A 15,480-nucleotide genomic window follows, 5' to 3' on the forward strand; every position below is an offset into this window, starting at 1 on the left:
GCGGGCGGGCGAGGACCAAACACATGCCGGCCCCTGTGTTCCAGCCTCAAGTCCCTGGTCCTGACGACCCTCCAGAGAGAGACGGAGTAAGTTCCCCCACCCACGCACCTTCTCCCGGATGCTGACTGGCCCCAGGCTGATACCCACTCCGGGTTTCTGCCCTCTCTTTCAACTCCAGGCTGGGAGTTGGGGGGCAGGGACTTCAGTTTTAGTCCAAGGGTAGCGCAAGGATTCTAAAGGGGTGTTGAAGACGGAAGTTCTTGAGAATGTGCCGTGATGTTCTGCCGAAGAATGGAACTGAAATTCAGTATGAATGAGGTCAAGCTCACCAGATTGTACCCCCACCATGCTGTTCGCCCTGAGCCTCTGTCTTATGTGTCCCAACCTGGCAAAGACCCTGCGTCCCCACCCGGAAGTTTCTCTCTTGGCCACCCCATGGAGGCAGGGCCAGCATGTGCAGGGGAGCGTATTGGAGGGTGATTGGGGTTGGGGAATCTCTCCTGTTCACAGGCACAATGTGAGCCTTAGCCTGGCCCAGCTCTCAGCCACTATTTTTCGGAAGGAAGGCCTGCAGGCCTGGCCTCAGCTCATGCAGCTTCTTCAGCACAGTACCCACAGTCCCCACGTCCCTGAGAGAGAGGTACTGTCACATGGCTGGCAGGAGGGAGGGGCCAAGAGGCTGGATAGACCACTTAGTTTTTCCCTCTCGTCCCCCACTCCTGGACAGATGGGGCTTATGCTGCTAAGTGTAGTGGTGACCTCCCGGCCTGAGGCCTTCCGACTCCACTACCGGGAGCTTCTTCGGCTTCTGAAGGAGACCCTTGGTGAGGCGGGCTCTCCTGGGCTGCTCTTCTACTCTCTGCGCACTCTGACCGCCATGGCCCCTTATCTTGGCCCTGATGACGTGGTGAGATGTGGGCCCTCCCCTTCCCAGGCCCCCTATTGTCAAGCCTTTATGTCCTTACCCTTGCAGGACACAGAGCTACTTTAGATTCTTTCTCTGCCTTTTGTCCTTCCTAACACTTGAGAGGGGAGACTGGGTGGCTGTACCTGGGCTGCTCCTGTGTCCAGATTTCAAGGAAGCTGCCAGCTTCTGGGGCCTAAGACTAGGCTGCATCATGTTTTCTGTGACTCAACTCATCCTTTGTCCTCCAGCTTCTAGCACGGATGTTAGTGCCTAAGCTCATCACGGCCGTGCAGACTCTGATCTCTGTAGATGAGGTGAGGACATTTGGGAGGACCTCTGTTGGAAGGGAAGAGGAGCATCCAGCCTGGTCCACTGAATAATAGGATGGTAACCCTATGACTTGTCTGTCTGTGTGGCAGGCAAAGGCCTGTGAGGCCTTGGAGGCCCTGGATGAATTGCTGGAGTCAGAAATGCCTATCATCAGCCCCCACCTCTCTGAGATCCTCACATTCTGCCTTGGGGTGAGCCTGGGGTGGGCATGGCCCCTGCTGCTTGTTCTGGATTTTTTGTGTGTGTGTCTGTTTCTGATTCGCCTTAGTCTCTGGACAGGTGGCTGGAAACGTGGCTCTGGGTGATGCAGTTCGTGTGCGTATTCTCTGCAGCCTCACTTTTTTGGTCAAAGTCAAGAGCAAGGTGAGTGCCCTCTGACACACACAATGCCACCTCCATCCCTCATCTCACTCTTGGTTTTTTTTTTTGGTTTTTTTTTACCATCTTGGAGTATCTAAAGTACCATAGCTAAGATGCTTAAGACTTGGCCTGTCCTCGTCCTGGCTCCTGGCTGGGAGATTTGGAATCTCCTGCCAGACCCCTTTCTGGCCTGGGAGACTAGAATTTGTAAAGTGAGTCCATCTGGGGAGCAGATTCTCAGGGACACCTCTCCACCCTCCCTTTCAAGGCCTTACTGAAGAATCGTCTCCTGCCCTCCTTGCTGCACACCCTTTTCCCCATTATGGCTGCCGAGCCCCCCTTGGGCCAGCTGGATCCGGAGGACCGGGATGCAGAGGAGGAAGAACTGGAGATTGGGCTGGTGGGAGAGACACCCAAGCACTTTGCTGTACAGGTGGGATGTGAGACAAAGTGGGCAGGGGGGCAGGGTCTTAGGTGGCTGTGGGAGGTTGGGGGGCAGAGATGGAGTCCAGTGAAGTTTCCCTGTCATTTTTTAGGTTGTGGACATGTTGGCACTACATTTGCCCCCTGAGAAGCTCTTTACCCCGCTGGTAAGTGTGGCTCCATTCTTTTGGTGCCCCGGTGCCCCTACCCCCAGGAGTGCCTAGTCCCCCAAGGTGGAGGATATTTAGGCCCTTATGGGTGTGGAGGGCCTGTTGCCACAAGAATGGGCAGGCTTTTGCTGGGGTTTCAGGAGAATGTCCTGTGCTCCCCTAGATGCCCATGCTGGAAGAGGCCTTGCGGAGTGAGAACCCATACCAGCGCAAGGCTGGGCTCCTGGTACTGGCTGTGCTGTCTGATGGAGCTAGCGACCACATCAGGCAGAGGTGTTTATTTCCGTCTTACAGTGAGGGTAGACCATGGGAAGGAGGACCACATGGCCCATGGTAGTCCTGGTCTATGCTTGTCATTCATGCGTAATTATCAGTAATGTTTACCCTCTAATCTCAGAAGTATTCTGATTTGAAAAATAAATTGCTGTCCCAGCTAAAGGGACCAGGGGATGGTACCTACCATCCAATGATGGAAAAACCCTTGGTTTTCCCAGGGGAAACAGGAGAACAGCTCAGCCTAGGTCTCTCAGAATATGTTCTCTTGTCCTGCCTCATCCAGACTGCTGCCTCCACTACTGCAGATTGTGTGCAAGGGCCTAGAGGACCCCTCGCAAGTTGTGCGTAATGCTGCGCTGTTTGCCCTGGGCCAGTTCTCAGAGAACCTACAGGTCAGCGGGGCTGCATGTGGGTAGCCACTCGTCCCGGGGACCAGCCTCATGTCTTCTGCCGTTGGCACTTAGGTATAGGTACGTGCCCTGCGGTTGAGCTGACTCAGGACTCGCTCTCTCCCACAGCCTCAAATCAGCAGCTATTCACGGGAGGTGATGCCACTGCTCCTTGCCTACCTGAAGTCGGTGTCTCCTGGGCACACACACCATCTAGCCAGGGCTTGCTATGCCCTTGAGAATTTCGTGGAGAACCTAGGTAGTGATGGCAGTTGGGGGTTCGTGGTAGGGGACAAAGCTATAGCTTTGGCTGAAGTAGGGCAGGATATGCCACTCCTAGAACTGCTGCCAGTGGTGGGGAAAAGGGTGTGGCAGAGCTACAGGAGTGTCAGCCTAGAACCAGTTGGACGCCCGGAAGGGGAGACCTGGTTTGGTTGTGAGAGGAATGGCCTTTCCCACAGGGCCGAAAGTGCAGCCCTATCTCCCGGAGCTTATGGAATGTATGCTGCAGCCTCTGAGGAACCCCAGCAGCCCCCGGACCAAGGAGCTGGCTGTGAGCGCCCTGGGGGCCATTGGTGAGGAGAAGGAGGCAGGAAAGAGGGCACGGGGTTCACCCAGAAAGCCTGTAGCAGTTGATCCCGGCACCCCCCACATCCCACACCTGATTCTGTCCTTCAGCCACGGCTGCCCAGGCCTCCCTGCTGCCCTACTTCCCCACCGTCATGGAGCACCTGCGGGGCTTCCTGATGATAGGCCATGAGGACCTTCAGCCTTTGCGGATCCAGAGCCTGGGTAAGGAAGGGGCTCCCAGGCAGGGTTCCCGGTGCCAGGGAAGGGCTGGTGCTCACCTGGTGTTCACAGAGGTCTCCCAGGGCAGCCTGGGTGTCTTCCTGCTCGTTGAAGGCATTCCCATTGTATCTAAGAGTAGGTGGGATTTCTGAATTACCTCCAGCTGCCACCTTTGGTCCCAGGCCTTGGCCCTGCATTCCTCTGACCAGCTCCACATCCCAGTGCTAACCAAGTCTTTGCCCCCACAGAGACACTGGGGTTGCTGGCACGAGCATTGGGGGAGCCCATGAGGCCCCTGGCTGAGGAATGCTGCCAGCTGGGGCTGGGCCTGTGTGACCAGGTAGACGACCCTGACTTGCGGCGCTGCACGTGAGTGAGCCCTCGTTTGTCCCCACTCCAGACCTCAGTCCTCTGGTTCTGGACCATAGGTTTCCCCTGGCTCCCCCATCCTGTCTGGCTGTAGGAGGCAGGACTGTGCAGCTTCCACCTGCCTCCACCAGGTACAGCCTGTTTGCAGCTTTATCGGGGCTGATGGGTGAGGGCCTGGCACCCTACCTGCCACAAATCACCAGACTCATGCTGTTGTCACTGCGTTCCACTGAGGGCATTGTGGTGAGCGGAATGGGAGGGCTAGGTGGTTGGGGAAGGCTGGCCGGAGGGTGAGATTTATCTCAAACCAGCTGAGGCAAAATCCCTGCTGTGCCTCTCTGTCCAGCCTCAGTACGACAGCAGCAGCTCCTTTCTTCTGTTTGATGATGAGAGTGATGGAGAGGAAGAGGAGGAACTCATGGATGAGGATGAGGAAGAGGAGGATGACTCAGAGATCTCAGGGTGCGGAGGGGTGCCGTTGTAGAAATGGTTAGAGGAATCCTAGCTTTGGACAACGGGCCAGTGCCAGACCTGCGCCTGCTGGTGCCTGATCACTGCTAACTCCCCACCTTACTCTAGGTACAGTGTGGAAAATGCCTTTTTTGATGAGAAGGAAGACACCTGTGCTGCCCTGGGGGAGATCTCTGTGAACACCAGGTGAGTATCGGCCCTTCCCTGGCACTGGGTACCCTGCCTGGGAGCCTCTTCCCCATGGCCATGTGTCTGTTCACAGTGTGGCCTTCCTTCCCTACATGGAGAGTGTCTTTGAAGAAGTACTCAAACTTCTGGAGGTGAGTGGACAGTGGGTGAAGTGGGTGGGGACTGAGAGTTAGGGGCCCTCTGTTCCCCCTGCACAGAGCAGGCACATTCCACTCCTCATCCTGCAGTGCCCTCACCTGAATGTGCGAAAGGCAGCCCATGAGGCTCTGGGACAGTTCTGCTGTGCGGTGCACAAGACCTCTCAAAGCTTCTCAGAACCCAATACTGCTGGTGAGAAGGGTGCCGGGGCCAGGCTGGGGCCTGTGGAACCAGGGGTTGGGGGGTAGAGGGGCAGGGCCTGACCAGGACTTCAGCCAATCATATCCTCAGCTCTGCAGGTCATCCTGGCCCAGGTGGTACCGTCCTACATGCAGGCAGTATACGGGGAGCGGGAGCGCCAAGTGGTGATGGCTGTGCTGGAGGCCCTGACTGGGGTGCTGCGCAGCTGTGGGAGCCTCACATTGCAGCCCCCCGGGCGCCTTGCTGAGCTCTGCAACATGCTCAAGGCTGTGCTGCAGAGGAAGGTGAGCAAGGCCGGGGGTGCTGCAGGATGAAGAGGTGGCCCAGCCCCAGGTGGGGATGGTCAGAGGCTGCAAGTCCAGCTCCCCCTGCCCTCACCCAATGGAGAGGGGAAGGGACAAGAAAGCTCAGGCTGAGCTGAGCTACCTCGTCCTACAGACAGCCTGTCAGGACACTGAGGAGGAGGAGGAGGACGAGGACCAGGTGAGAGCTATGGATGCAAACTGAGAGACCAGGTAATTTGTCCGGTAGTCTCCACAGGGCGGGGTGGACAGTGCACTTGGACTTGGCCTAGGGGAGCCAGGGCTACTAAAAGATTGGTAATGGTTCTGAGTGATACAACCCTGCTCCCACTCAGGCAGTGGGGGTTCAAGGAAGGTTTCCTGGAGTGGGGGGTGCAGGGCAGGCTTGGGTTGGTAGGTGAGAGTAGGAGGGCCAAGAGAAAAAGCTGGGTCACAAACAAGCCCAGCCTGGGAGGGGCCAGTCCTTTCACAGGGACCACCGTCAGCAGTGGAGGAGCATGGTGGGAGGTGCCAGTCTCAGAGCTGGCCCTGGTGCTCTGGCCCCACAGGCTGAATACGATGCCATGTTGCTAGAGTACGCTGGTGAGGCCATTCCTGCCCTGGCAGCTGCAGCAGGGGGAGACACTTTTGCCCCCTTCTTCGCTGGGTTCTTGCCATTATTGCTCTGCAAGACAGTGAGTGCTCTACCCCATTCTGCCCAACGCCCCCCTTGTCTCAGCCCCAGGCTGATTTGCACTCCTCCCATCAGAAACAGGGCTGCACAGTGGCAGAGAAGTCCTTTGCAGTGGGGACGCTGGCGGAGTCCATTCAGGGCCTGGGTGCTGCCTCAGCCCAGTTTGTGTCCCGCCTGCTCCCGGTGCTGCTGAACGCCGCCCGGGAGACAGACCCTGAAGTGCGGAGCAATGCCATCTTTGGACTGGGCGTGTTGGCCGAGCACGGGGGCCGTCCTGCCCAGGAGTATCCTCAGCTTCCAAAAGTGGCTGGGGTGGGGTTGGGGGAGTGTCCCCGGGCTTGGGGATGAGAGTGCCTTTTCCTTGACCTCGGATCAGATACTTCTCCAAGCTGGTGGGGCTCCTGTTGCCCCTCCTGGCACGGGAACGCCATAATCGTGTCCATGATAACATTTGTGGGGCACTGGCCCGCCTACTGATGGCCAGTCCCACAAGGAAACCAGAGCCCCAGGTGAGGGGTAGGGGCATTGGGCAGTGGTAGGAAGCTGAGGAGGGGGCAGGGCAAGAGACCAGAGCCATCTGTCTGTCCAGGTGCTGACTGCTCTGCTGCACGCCCTGCCCCTGAAGGAGGACTTGGAGGAGTGGGCCACCATAGGACACCTCTTCAGCTTCCTGCACCAGAGCAGCCCTGAGCAGGTAACCCCAGTGCTGGAGCGTCCCCCGTCTTAATACTCCCTTCTCAGTGGCAGGCAGAGTTGGCCTCAGCTGTAGGTGATGCACAGTGGTGGTTGAAGCTGCCCTTTGACACTCCATTTTCTCGTTGGTCTGCAAGGATTGATAGCCAGGCCTGTCATGGAGAGGAAGTGCTTCCTGTCTCCACATAGCATTTTTCCTCAGGGAGCCTCCATCCTCTGGTCTGATCTGAAGTCACAACCTGACTCGGCTGGTTTCCTAGAACAGGGCTCTTTCAGGCTGTGCTTCATGGAGCTTGGGTACCAGTCTGGGCCACTCACCATCCAGTGCAGTTCTGTTGAGATCTGACTGCACCAAGTAGCTAGGTTTGGACTGATGTCCTAGTGTTCCTGTGTCTTTCCCCTTCAGAAATTGTGTTGGTAGAGCTCCTGGGTATTTGGGCTTTTGATCTTGAGGCTATGATTTCAATCATCTTTAATCACAATTCCCTAATCCTCCCCACTCCCCACCCCTAAAATGATCATCATAGTGTTTCATGGGTCCTTCTCATGCTTTACAATTATCTTGGGTTCTTGTGAATTAGTGTCGGGCTCCAGCAGCCCTGGTGGGAGAAGGACTGTCTCTCCTTGGCCCCTAACACCCACCCCAGTCCTGGGGCTCAGGGTGCTGCTGCCCAAGTTGGCCCTTCTTTTTCCACAGGTTGTAGATGTGGCTCCTGAGCTCCTGCGCATCTGCAGCCTCATTCAGGCTGACGACAAGATCCCATCAGGTGAGGGTGGCCTTCATGGGCAGGACGGGGAGGCAAGGAGCAGCAAGGCTCAGAGGGTCTGGGGCATCTAGGGGCTGGGGGCCAGTCCTCCCTGGATCTCTCCCTTTACCCCACCCAGACACCAAGGCCACACTGCTGCTGCTCCTGACATTCTTGGCCGAACAGCACACCGACAGCTTCCACACAGCACTGGGCTCACTGCCTGGGGACAAGGCTCAGGAACTCCAGGCCCTCCTGGGCCTCATCTAGACTGTGGGCTGCAGCTGGGTCAGAGAGAAGAGCCTGCCTGGGCCCCAGAACTACCTCTCAGCCCAGTTCCGCCTCATGCCTTACCAGATCCTGGGGCCCCAGCCCTGCTTACTGTATGCCTTATGGAGCTCTCCCTGGAGCTGGATCTGCTATGCTGTGGGACAATACAAATTGACCTGCGACAACATATTGTAATAAAGGCAGTTCATTTTCTGCTTAAACAGTAGCTCTGCTCTGAGAGCAGGAAGAACAAAGGTGACTTCCAGAAAGGAGACAGGCATAGTCTAGGGCAAGACAGGGTTTAACGTAGCTGGTTTTTTGGCAGCTTCTAAATTGTTCTAACCACACTGGAATCGGGGACCCGGCTGGATCAGGAGGCGCCCGTATGGCTTCTCTTGTTCCATGCGAAAGATCTGCTGGGCTGCGAGCACTGTCAAGGCAGAAAAAGGGAGCTGGTCAGGGGGAGTCCCTACCGTGGCCTCTAGCCAATGTGTCTCCCATACACACATGCCCACACTCACCCAGGAGCAGGTAGAAGACCCGGGCAGCCATCCTGCGAGGGCTAAGAGGTGACACTAGGCTGCTGAAATCAGGCTTCCTGTTGGCCTGCAGCTCCAGTGCCACTGCCCTGTAGGGGTCAAGAACTGTTAGCCAAAGCCCCCACCAGGCCCACCCAGTCGAGGCAACCCCTCCCTGGTACCTACCTGTACACAGCCTCAAGTGAGAGCAGCTCTGCCTCCGGAGGCAGCTCCAAAGGCATCTCCATGGGCACCTCGGGGAGTTCGGGCACCACAGGCAATACAGGGGGCTCTGGCTGCTCCGCCTCAGCCCAGGCCCTAGGAGAACACGGGGAGTCAGGTGGAGCAGGGAAGTAGATGTGACTGATGGTGGCCAGGGGCATGCCCGTCCTAGCACTACCCCACGTGGCCAGGGCTGTGCCTGAGCTCACCAGGCCTAGCTGCTTACCACCGCTCCTCCGGGGGGATGAGGCTGATGCGAGACTTCTCCTCCTCAGCTGCTTCTATGGAGAGCTCTGTTGGGGGAGGGAAGGTCCTGATTCAGTCTGCCTGGATCTGAGCAGCTGGGGCCTTGGGGCCACCTGATTCAACTGGATGTCAGGGCTGTGCAGTGACTTACAAGCACCCAGGAGGGAGAACTGAAACCAAACCTATGCTTTCTGTGTTAAATACTCCCTCTGACAAAAACTGTCAGCAGTTGGGATACCAGTTTCCTGGAACAGTGGTTAGGGTGGTGGTCTTCACCGCCCCTTCAGGTGCTCACCTGAAGACAGCATAAGGGGCCCACTGGGCTCTTGGGCCTCCCTCAGGACCTGGGGGTAAAAGCAAGAGAATTAAGACCCCAAGCATCACAGAAGCACTTGGGGCAGAAGTGAAACAGTCCCCACCCTGAAACGGCCTTGGCTCTGGGACAGGCCACCCGAGCCTGATGCCATTGGCTCACTTGGGCAGAAGGCAGACTGCTGGAGCTTAAGCAAAGCAGGTCCTTCAGGAAGGAGTGAGGGCGCAGTTACCTCGATATCACTCAGGGTTTCCGTTTTTCTCCTTTCCTCCTCAGCTGCTGCCTCCCTCTCAGCAGCCTCTTCTTCAGGCTCCAGGGGCATTCGTCTGAGTGCTTTTGGGGGTGGCTGGGCACAGCGGGTCCAGAAAGCCAGCAGTTCTGGGGGTAGCCAGCCAGCTGGGTGGGGACAAGGTGGCAGCAGGGACAGGGTTTGAGGCACGAGGAACACCAAGAATGAGGATCCCACATGCCAACTCCCATCACTCTTACAGTAAGTTGGGGTTTGAAACAGCTCTGTGGGGCTTCTGATGATCCTCTCGGGGGGCTGCACCATCGGCTGCATGATAGGGAAGGTCAGAGCCTAGTTAAGAGTGAGTCACTCCACACTGCCCCTCTCTACTTCTGCAAGGCCTTGTGCTAGAGCTTCTGGTCTTCCAACTTCCAGGCTCATGCCCCTGCCTGCTGTGCTCATTGCCAAAAGTCAGATTTTTAACTGGTGCCGGCATATGCTGGGCAGACTCACTAAAGGAGTATGGGAGCTATGTGCAGACCCCAATGCATGCACTTAAGGGGATGTTCCCAATGCCTTCCCAGGAGTTTACAAGGCCCAGCATGTACCTACCCCAGGCCCTCCCTGTCTCCAGCCCCTGCAAAGTCTGGGCTGCACTCACACACTCCCAGCAATGAGCTCTGGTTTGCAGTTGTTTCTGGAAATTCTCCCTGGAGATCTGAGTCTCCTTGTCCCAGAACAATAATTGGCGGCGGCGACTGCGGCGGCGGCGAGCAGGTGGGGAGGCTGGGGGCCTCCTCTGCAGAGGGGGAGGGAGGTGGGGGCAAAGCTACCAATTACTCCTTTTTCTGACGTCCTGGTGGGACTGCAAACAGGCCCCTGGGGTACCCTAGGAAAGGGCTTGGGTGGGCACTCCAGGAGCATGTGCAGCGCCTACCCTTCAGCTGGTTAAATTGTGGTATAGGCAGCGCCACCTTTTACTAATTTGCACAAAGGTTTTTTAAAAAATAAATGTTTATATCAGAGAGGGAGAGGGAGAGATAGATACATGAATGATGAGAATCATTGACAGGCTGCCTCCTACATACCCCCTACTGAGGATCAAGCCTGCAACCCAGGGCATGTGCCCTTGACTAGAATTGAACCTGAGACTCTTCAGTCCCAAGGCTGACACACTATCCACTGAGCCAAACCGGCTAGGGATGTACAAAGGCTTTTGTAGGCTAGCAGTAGCCTGGGGCTTGGGGAAGCTGATTATGGGTGTGCGGCTCTGGGTGAGGAGAGTGAAGAGAAGAAGGCTTAGAAGGGCGAGTACTCACCTCTGGGCTGAGTGGAGCTGGGAGAGGTAGCTCCTTCAGGGGCGGGGGCGTCACCTCTGCAACGACATGCTAGGTCCTGGCTCTGCCCCATACCCTCTGCCCTCACAGCCAGCCACCCAGGCAAGACGCTAGAGGGCCCTGCCTTTAGCAAGAGGGAATACAGGGCCCCTGTCTGCAACAGCTGTGCAGGTGCCCCTAGGAAGGATCCAGGCATGATGGTACTCACCAGCAAGCAGGGCCTCCGGCTCCCAGACTGCTGGCTTCACCTCCTCTGGGGCCAGGACCCGGCCTGGAAGTGGCTCTGCGGCCTCTTCCACCCTGACAGAAAATGGCAAGAGCGATGAGAACACTCCTCCCAGCACTGACCCCCTACTAAGCTCAGGGGTTCCTGTCCTTACTGTGGAAGAGCTAGAGGTGAGAGAGGGGGAACTATAGTTTCCACTTCTGGGGCTCGAGGTTCCTCCTTGGACACTGCAGAGAGAGAGAGGATCAAGGCTCAGAGTACAGAAGGGATGAGATAGGAGCACTGCCCAAGCCCAGACTGCCCATGCCCGGGGCCTGACTGTCCAGAACCAAGCACGTCCCACACTGCTGGACAGGCCTGCCTTGTTCCTCCAACAAGATAGCTTCATCTTCCTCAGCAATGAGCAGGTCCAAGTCTCGACGGCTAACCTCTGGGAGGTCTCGTTCACCCTGTTGTGAGAGGAAGAACATGGAGAGGGAACTCAATTCCATTTCTGAAAAAAAGAAAGTGGATCCAAGAGAGCGAGTCTGAGAAGCATGCCACAGGACAGGGTCAAGGTAGCCCAACGGGCACTCAAGTGCCAGGGGCAGGGAGAGGGGCAATGGAGACAGAGAAGGCAGGACTCTGGGCAGAGAGAAGTAGATGCAAGGAGGACTGGGCTGAGAAGCAGGACTCAGGCTCTTTATGCCTGGGGACAACTCACATCGATCTGCAGCATGCGTATGGGCTCTGCTTCCTGGAGGGTGATGGCCTCCGGAGTCAGCACAGTGACCAGGGTCCTGTCTGAAGGGGCAGGGAAGTCACACCAGCCTCTCTGCTTCTTCCCAAGTTCCCATACCCATGTGAGGCAAAAGCATGGACTCGGGAGTCAAGTCAACCTGAGTTCCAGTCAGGCCCAGGCTAGTCACTGGCCATTTGACCTTGGATACGTTACTTAACCACTATGGGCTTCACTTTTCTCATCTGTAAAATGGGGATAATAATTCTGATCTCGCCCTGGCCCGTTTGGCTCAGTGGATAGAGCGTTGGTCTGCGGGCTAAAGGGTCCCAGGTTCAATTCTGGCCAAGGGCGCATGCCCAGGTTGCAGGCTCGATCCCCCCAAGTAGGAAACGTGCGGGAGGCAGCCAATCGGTGATTCTCTCTCATCATCGATGTTTCTATCTCTCCCTTCCTCTCTGAAATCAATAAAAAATATATATTTAAGGTTAAAAAAAAATTCTGATCTCATAGAACTGGCTCTTTTAAAAAAATGTATTTATTGATTTCAGGGTGGAAGAAGCAGCGGAGCTACTTCCAGGCCAGGTCCTGGCCCTAGAGATAGAAACATCAATGATGAGAGAGAATCATCAATCCGCTGCCTCCTGCACACCCCGCACTGGTGATCGAGCCTGCAACCCGGGCATGTGCCCTGACTGGGAATTGAACCATGACCTCCCGGTTCATAGGTCAATGCTCAACCACCGAGCCACACTGGCTAGGCTTAAAAAAAAAAAAAAAAAGTATTTTCGCCGAAACCGGTTTGGCTCAGTGGATAGAGCGTCGGCCTGCGGACTGAAAGGTCCCAGGTTCGATTCCGGTCAAGGGCATGTACCTAGGTTGCGGGCACATCCCCAGTGGGAGATGTGCAGGAGGCAGCTGATGTTTCTCTCTCATCGATGTTTCTAACTAACTATCTCTCTCCCTTCCTCTCTGTAAAAAAATCAATAAAATATATATATTTTTTTAAAAAAGTATTTTCAATCCTCACCCAAGGATACTTTTCTTTTATTTTTAGGGTGGGGGGAGGAAAGCAAGGAGAGAGACAGAGAAACATCGATCGGCTTCCTCCTGTAAGTGCCCCAACCAGGGATAGAATCCACAACCTTTTGATGTATAGAACTATGCTCTAACCAACTGAGCCATCCGGCCAGGGCCAGGGCCAGGGCCTGGCTCTGAAGAGAAGCTCAAAGATGGTTATTTCTTTCTTTTTTAAAAAAAGTATTTTTATTGATTCCAGAGAGGAAAGGAGAGGGAGAGAGAGATAAAAACATCAATGATGAGAGAGAATCATTGGCTGCCTCCTGCATGCCCCACACTGGGGATTGAGACCGCAACCCAGGCACGTGCCCTTGGCCAGAATCGAACCTGGGACCCTTTAGTCCACAGGCCGACACTGTACTCACTGAGCCAAACCAGCTAGGGCTCAAAGATGGTTATTTCTTAAGCTGTTAGAGCTTCTATACCTCCCACCAGAAAGAAGTCCTTCTCTGCTCACCTGGCTTCCCAGGCTCTATGGGGACTTCGGGAGGGGTCTCCTCAGGGACTCTCTCTGGGGTCACAGCCTCCAAAAGGTGTCGGATCTTTGGAGAGGGATTGGAGACAAATATAGGGCTCAGCTTCAACCCTGTTTTCCCGCTTTCACAATCTCATTCACACCTGGACAGTCATACCTTTTAATGCCGAATTCTTGTATTGGCACGCAGTGAACCCTCTTTGCCATCTGGTCTCCTTTCCTCCTTTCCCGCCCACATGATCCCCGTCCCCCCACCAGTTACTTAGTCTTTGTCAATTTGTGCTAGAAGCACTGCACCCTTATATCAAGTTGTGGGGGACAGAAGGGAAAAAAAGTGTTCTTCTTAAGGAGCATAAGGTCCAGAGGGGAGACAAGTTTGTATATGACCCTAGCAAGGGCCAACACAAAGGATAAAGCAAGGCTGAGTTCCAGAACATTTGGTTTTGGCTGGGAGTGGGTAGAAGCTTCATGGAAAAGGGTAGCATCTGAGTGAGGTCTATAAGAATATGTGGGATTGGATTAGTAGAGAACAGGGTAACCATCATGGACTTAAGCAAAGAGCTGAATGTGGCATCTTTGGGACCAGGGGCCAGACTGATGTGTTGGGAGACAAAAATGCCCAGAGAATGCGCTGAGATGTCTGGGGATGGCTAGCTCCGGGTCAGGGCACAGAGCCCCAAATGCCAGTATTCTGTTTGCAGCGGGGAATCCCTGAAGATGTCTTTAAAGGAAGATTGTCTAAGTTGCGGGGGGTGTTAGGAATAAATGGAGAAGGACACGGGTAGGGAAACCTAGTGCCGAGGGACAACGAAGGCCTGGATTAGGGCCTCGGCAGTGGGGACAGTGTGGAGATGAGTGAGGAGAAGAGCTGCCTCTAGGCTGGTCTTGCGTAAGTGGAGCAGGCTTGTCTGGATTGGTTCACCATGACAGCCCCCGGCACTGACTCCTGTGGGGCAGAGCTGTGGCAGCTCCCTTCCCCCCCCCCCAACCCCAGAGTCAGACTGGTCCAGGAACAGCACTCCCCTCTGTACCATCACCCCCTGAGGGTGTCCTGGGAGAACGGGCCCACCTGAGGGATATCGAAGGGGCTGGGAAGCCTGGGATCCACAGACATCATCCCAAAAAAGGGGTCTGGAGCATCTTCCAGGGTCTCCATCATGGCCAGGCGGTTAGGGAGCAGCAGGCTGGGGCTGAGAGAGAACGTGGCTGTCGAGGACTGAGGCTGAGATGGGCGAAGGCCGGCAGTGAGGTTCCCCACCAAAGGCTGGGGGGTCTCAGTCCCAGGGGACACTCACAGTTCAGCCTCCACCATATCTATTCGGATCTGCAACTGGGCACGGTGCAGGCGCTCCAGGATGTGCTGGATGTCCTCTGTGGGCGGGAGGGCAAGGTGGGGAGCCACCCTAGAGGGCCACCCAGCTCTGCCCCACTTCCGTGCAGCCTTCCCAGCCTTACCTACGAGGTACTGGCATTGCTGTGAGTAGACCCGGATCACCCCAATCTGGAGCTGGGCTGAGAGATAGAGGGAGAAGCGGGGGCGCGGCAGGCCGGGCTGCGAGGGCTGCACTTGTACCAGCACATAACGGAGGATTTCCTCGCTGGGGAAACAACGTGCCCTGGTCACCGCTGTGCCTGCCCTAAGAACCGGCCCCACCACCTTGCCCACCCCTAACCGACACCAGTACCAGGTCACCCCTCCCTTTTCTGGGCCTTACCAGGTCTTCACCACATTCACCTTCAGGTATTCACGCTTTACCAACCGGCTGCCACGCGTTGCTGCCAACCTGGACAGAGTGGGGGTGGGGAGGGGGGGGCTGTCAGGTGGGGATCCCAGGGCGTCCCCACCCCCGCCCCCCGGGCCGGCCGCCTTTACCAGATAGTGGAGAAGCAGCCCGTGTGGCGCTGAAGCACATTGGGATAGTAGAACATCGTGCCTCCGGGGTCTCACCCTCTCGTTCTCACCGCTCCTCCGTTTGGCTCTCGATCCGGATTCCTTAGGGCACAGTATTTCCCAGCACCGTCAGAGAGAAATAAGGGTTTGGACAGGTTGGGCAGCAGATGGACCCCAATGCCAAGTAAAGGACCCTTTACGCACGTGATGGATAAACGATGAAGGGACAGGTACAAGGAAACGCAGACGAGGTACACAGGGATGCTCCCTTCGTCGGCCCTGCAGGGTTTGCACGCCACATGGGCCTCGAACTTACTGGAGCAGGTTGGGGATGCAGAGCTCCTGGGAAACGGCTGCCCGCGGCAGACACGCCGGGCTCTCGGGCCTTTGCTCTCAGCTCGGGCAGCGACAACTTCAACAGGGTCGCCCGCCCGCCGGCCTCGGTCGCGCCGCAGGAGCACGCGCTCGGATGCTCCGCCCACCTCGGCACAGAGGGTGGTCCCAGGAGAGCCAACGGGCCAATGGGAAC

The 15,480-nt window shown here is 56.3% G+C and overlaps 2 protein-coding genes across 2 annotated transcripts in view; one reads left to right on the top strand and one right to left on the bottom strand.

The window, feature by feature from the left end:
- Positions 1–7,917, top strand: part of IPO4 (importin 4) — an 8,538-nt gene extending 621 nt beyond the window's left edge. Inside the window, exons 3-29 of the mRNA XM_015562067.1 lie at positions 10–86; positions 511–640; positions 728–907; positions 1,156–1,221; positions 1,327–1,428; positions 1,517–1,600; positions 1,866–2,030; positions 2,134–2,187; positions 2,354–2,463; positions 2,750–2,858; positions 2,985–3,114; positions 3,317–3,430; positions 3,534–3,647; positions 3,893–4,013; positions 4,145–4,256; positions 4,360–4,475; positions 4,593–4,670; positions 4,747–4,804; positions 4,901–5,003; positions 5,103–5,296; positions 5,451–5,495; positions 5,863–5,988; positions 6,063–6,271; positions 6,364–6,496; positions 6,577–6,681; positions 7,378–7,447; positions 7,566–7,917. Coding sequence (XP_015417553.1) covers positions 10–86; positions 511–640; positions 728–907; positions 1,156–1,221; positions 1,327–1,428; positions 1,517–1,600; positions 1,866–2,030; positions 2,134–2,187; positions 2,354–2,463; positions 2,750–2,858; positions 2,985–3,114; positions 3,317–3,430; positions 3,534–3,647; positions 3,893–4,013; positions 4,145–4,256; positions 4,360–4,475; positions 4,593–4,670; positions 4,747–4,804; positions 4,901–5,003; positions 5,103–5,296; positions 5,451–5,495; positions 5,863–5,988; positions 6,063–6,271; positions 6,364–6,496; positions 6,577–6,681; positions 7,378–7,447; positions 7,566–7,696 — 3,036 coding nt within the window. The 3' untranslated portion in view covers positions 7,697–7,917. The remainder of the gene's footprint in view (positions 1–9; positions 87–510; positions 641–727; positions 908–1,155; positions 1,222–1,326; positions 1,429–1,516; positions 1,601–1,865; positions 2,031–2,133; positions 2,188–2,353; positions 2,464–2,749; positions 2,859–2,984; positions 3,115–3,316; positions 3,431–3,533; positions 3,648–3,892; positions 4,014–4,144; positions 4,257–4,359; positions 4,476–4,592; positions 4,671–4,746; positions 4,805–4,900; positions 5,004–5,102; positions 5,297–5,450; positions 5,496–5,862; positions 5,989–6,062; positions 6,272–6,363; positions 6,497–6,576; positions 6,682–7,377; positions 7,448–7,565) is intronic.
- Positions 7,918–8,001: 84 nt separating this feature from the next.
- On the bottom strand, positions 8,002–15,135 carry REC8 (REC8 meiotic recombination protein). Its single transcript, XM_015562068.1, has 19 exons — positions 14,934–15,135; positions 14,776–14,844; positions 14,516–14,658; positions 14,356–14,431; positions 14,130–14,250; positions 13,043–13,127; positions 11,491–11,570; positions 11,040–11,236; positions 10,770–10,861; positions 10,544–10,599; positions 10,418–10,494; positions 9,886–10,018; positions 9,485–9,551; positions 9,228–9,391; positions 8,978–9,026; positions 8,663–8,729; positions 8,401–8,532; positions 8,218–8,324; positions 8,002–8,126 (listed from the first exon to the last, which is right to left on the bottom strand). The coding sequence occupies exons 1-19, from the start codon at positions 14,987–14,989 to the stop codon at positions 8,035–8,037; spliced, it is 1,863 nt and encodes a 620-aa protein (XP_015417554.1). The 5' UTR covers positions 14,990–15,135; the 3' UTR covers positions 8,002–8,034.
- Positions 15,136–15,480: the final 345 nt, after the last annotated feature.

Source organism: Myotis davidii, unplaced genomic scaffold (genome assembly GCF_000327345.1).
Source record: "Myotis davidii unplaced genomic scaffold, ASM32734v1 scaffold157, whole genome shotgun sequence".
Taxonomy (NCBI): domain Eukaryota; kingdom Metazoa; phylum Chordata; class Mammalia; order Chiroptera; family Vespertilionidae; genus Myotis; species Myotis davidii.

What these genes read in the sequence shown, in the direction of transcription:
- REC8 (XM_015562068.1), bottom strand. Translation starts at nt 14,989, where the DNA reads ATGTTCTACTATCCCAATGTGCTTCAGCGCCACACGGGCTGCTTCTCC. An exon ending in GGCTGCTTCTCCACTATCTG is followed by an intron (nt 14,845 to 14,933) that starts GTAAAGGCGGCC and finishes CACTCTGTCCAG; the next exon opens with GTTGGCAGCAACGCGTGGCA. An exon ending in GCAATGCCAGTACCTCGTAG is followed by an intron (nt 14,432 to 14,515) that starts GTAAGGCTGGGA and finishes TCCCGCCCACAG; the next exon opens with AGGACATCCAGCACATCCTG.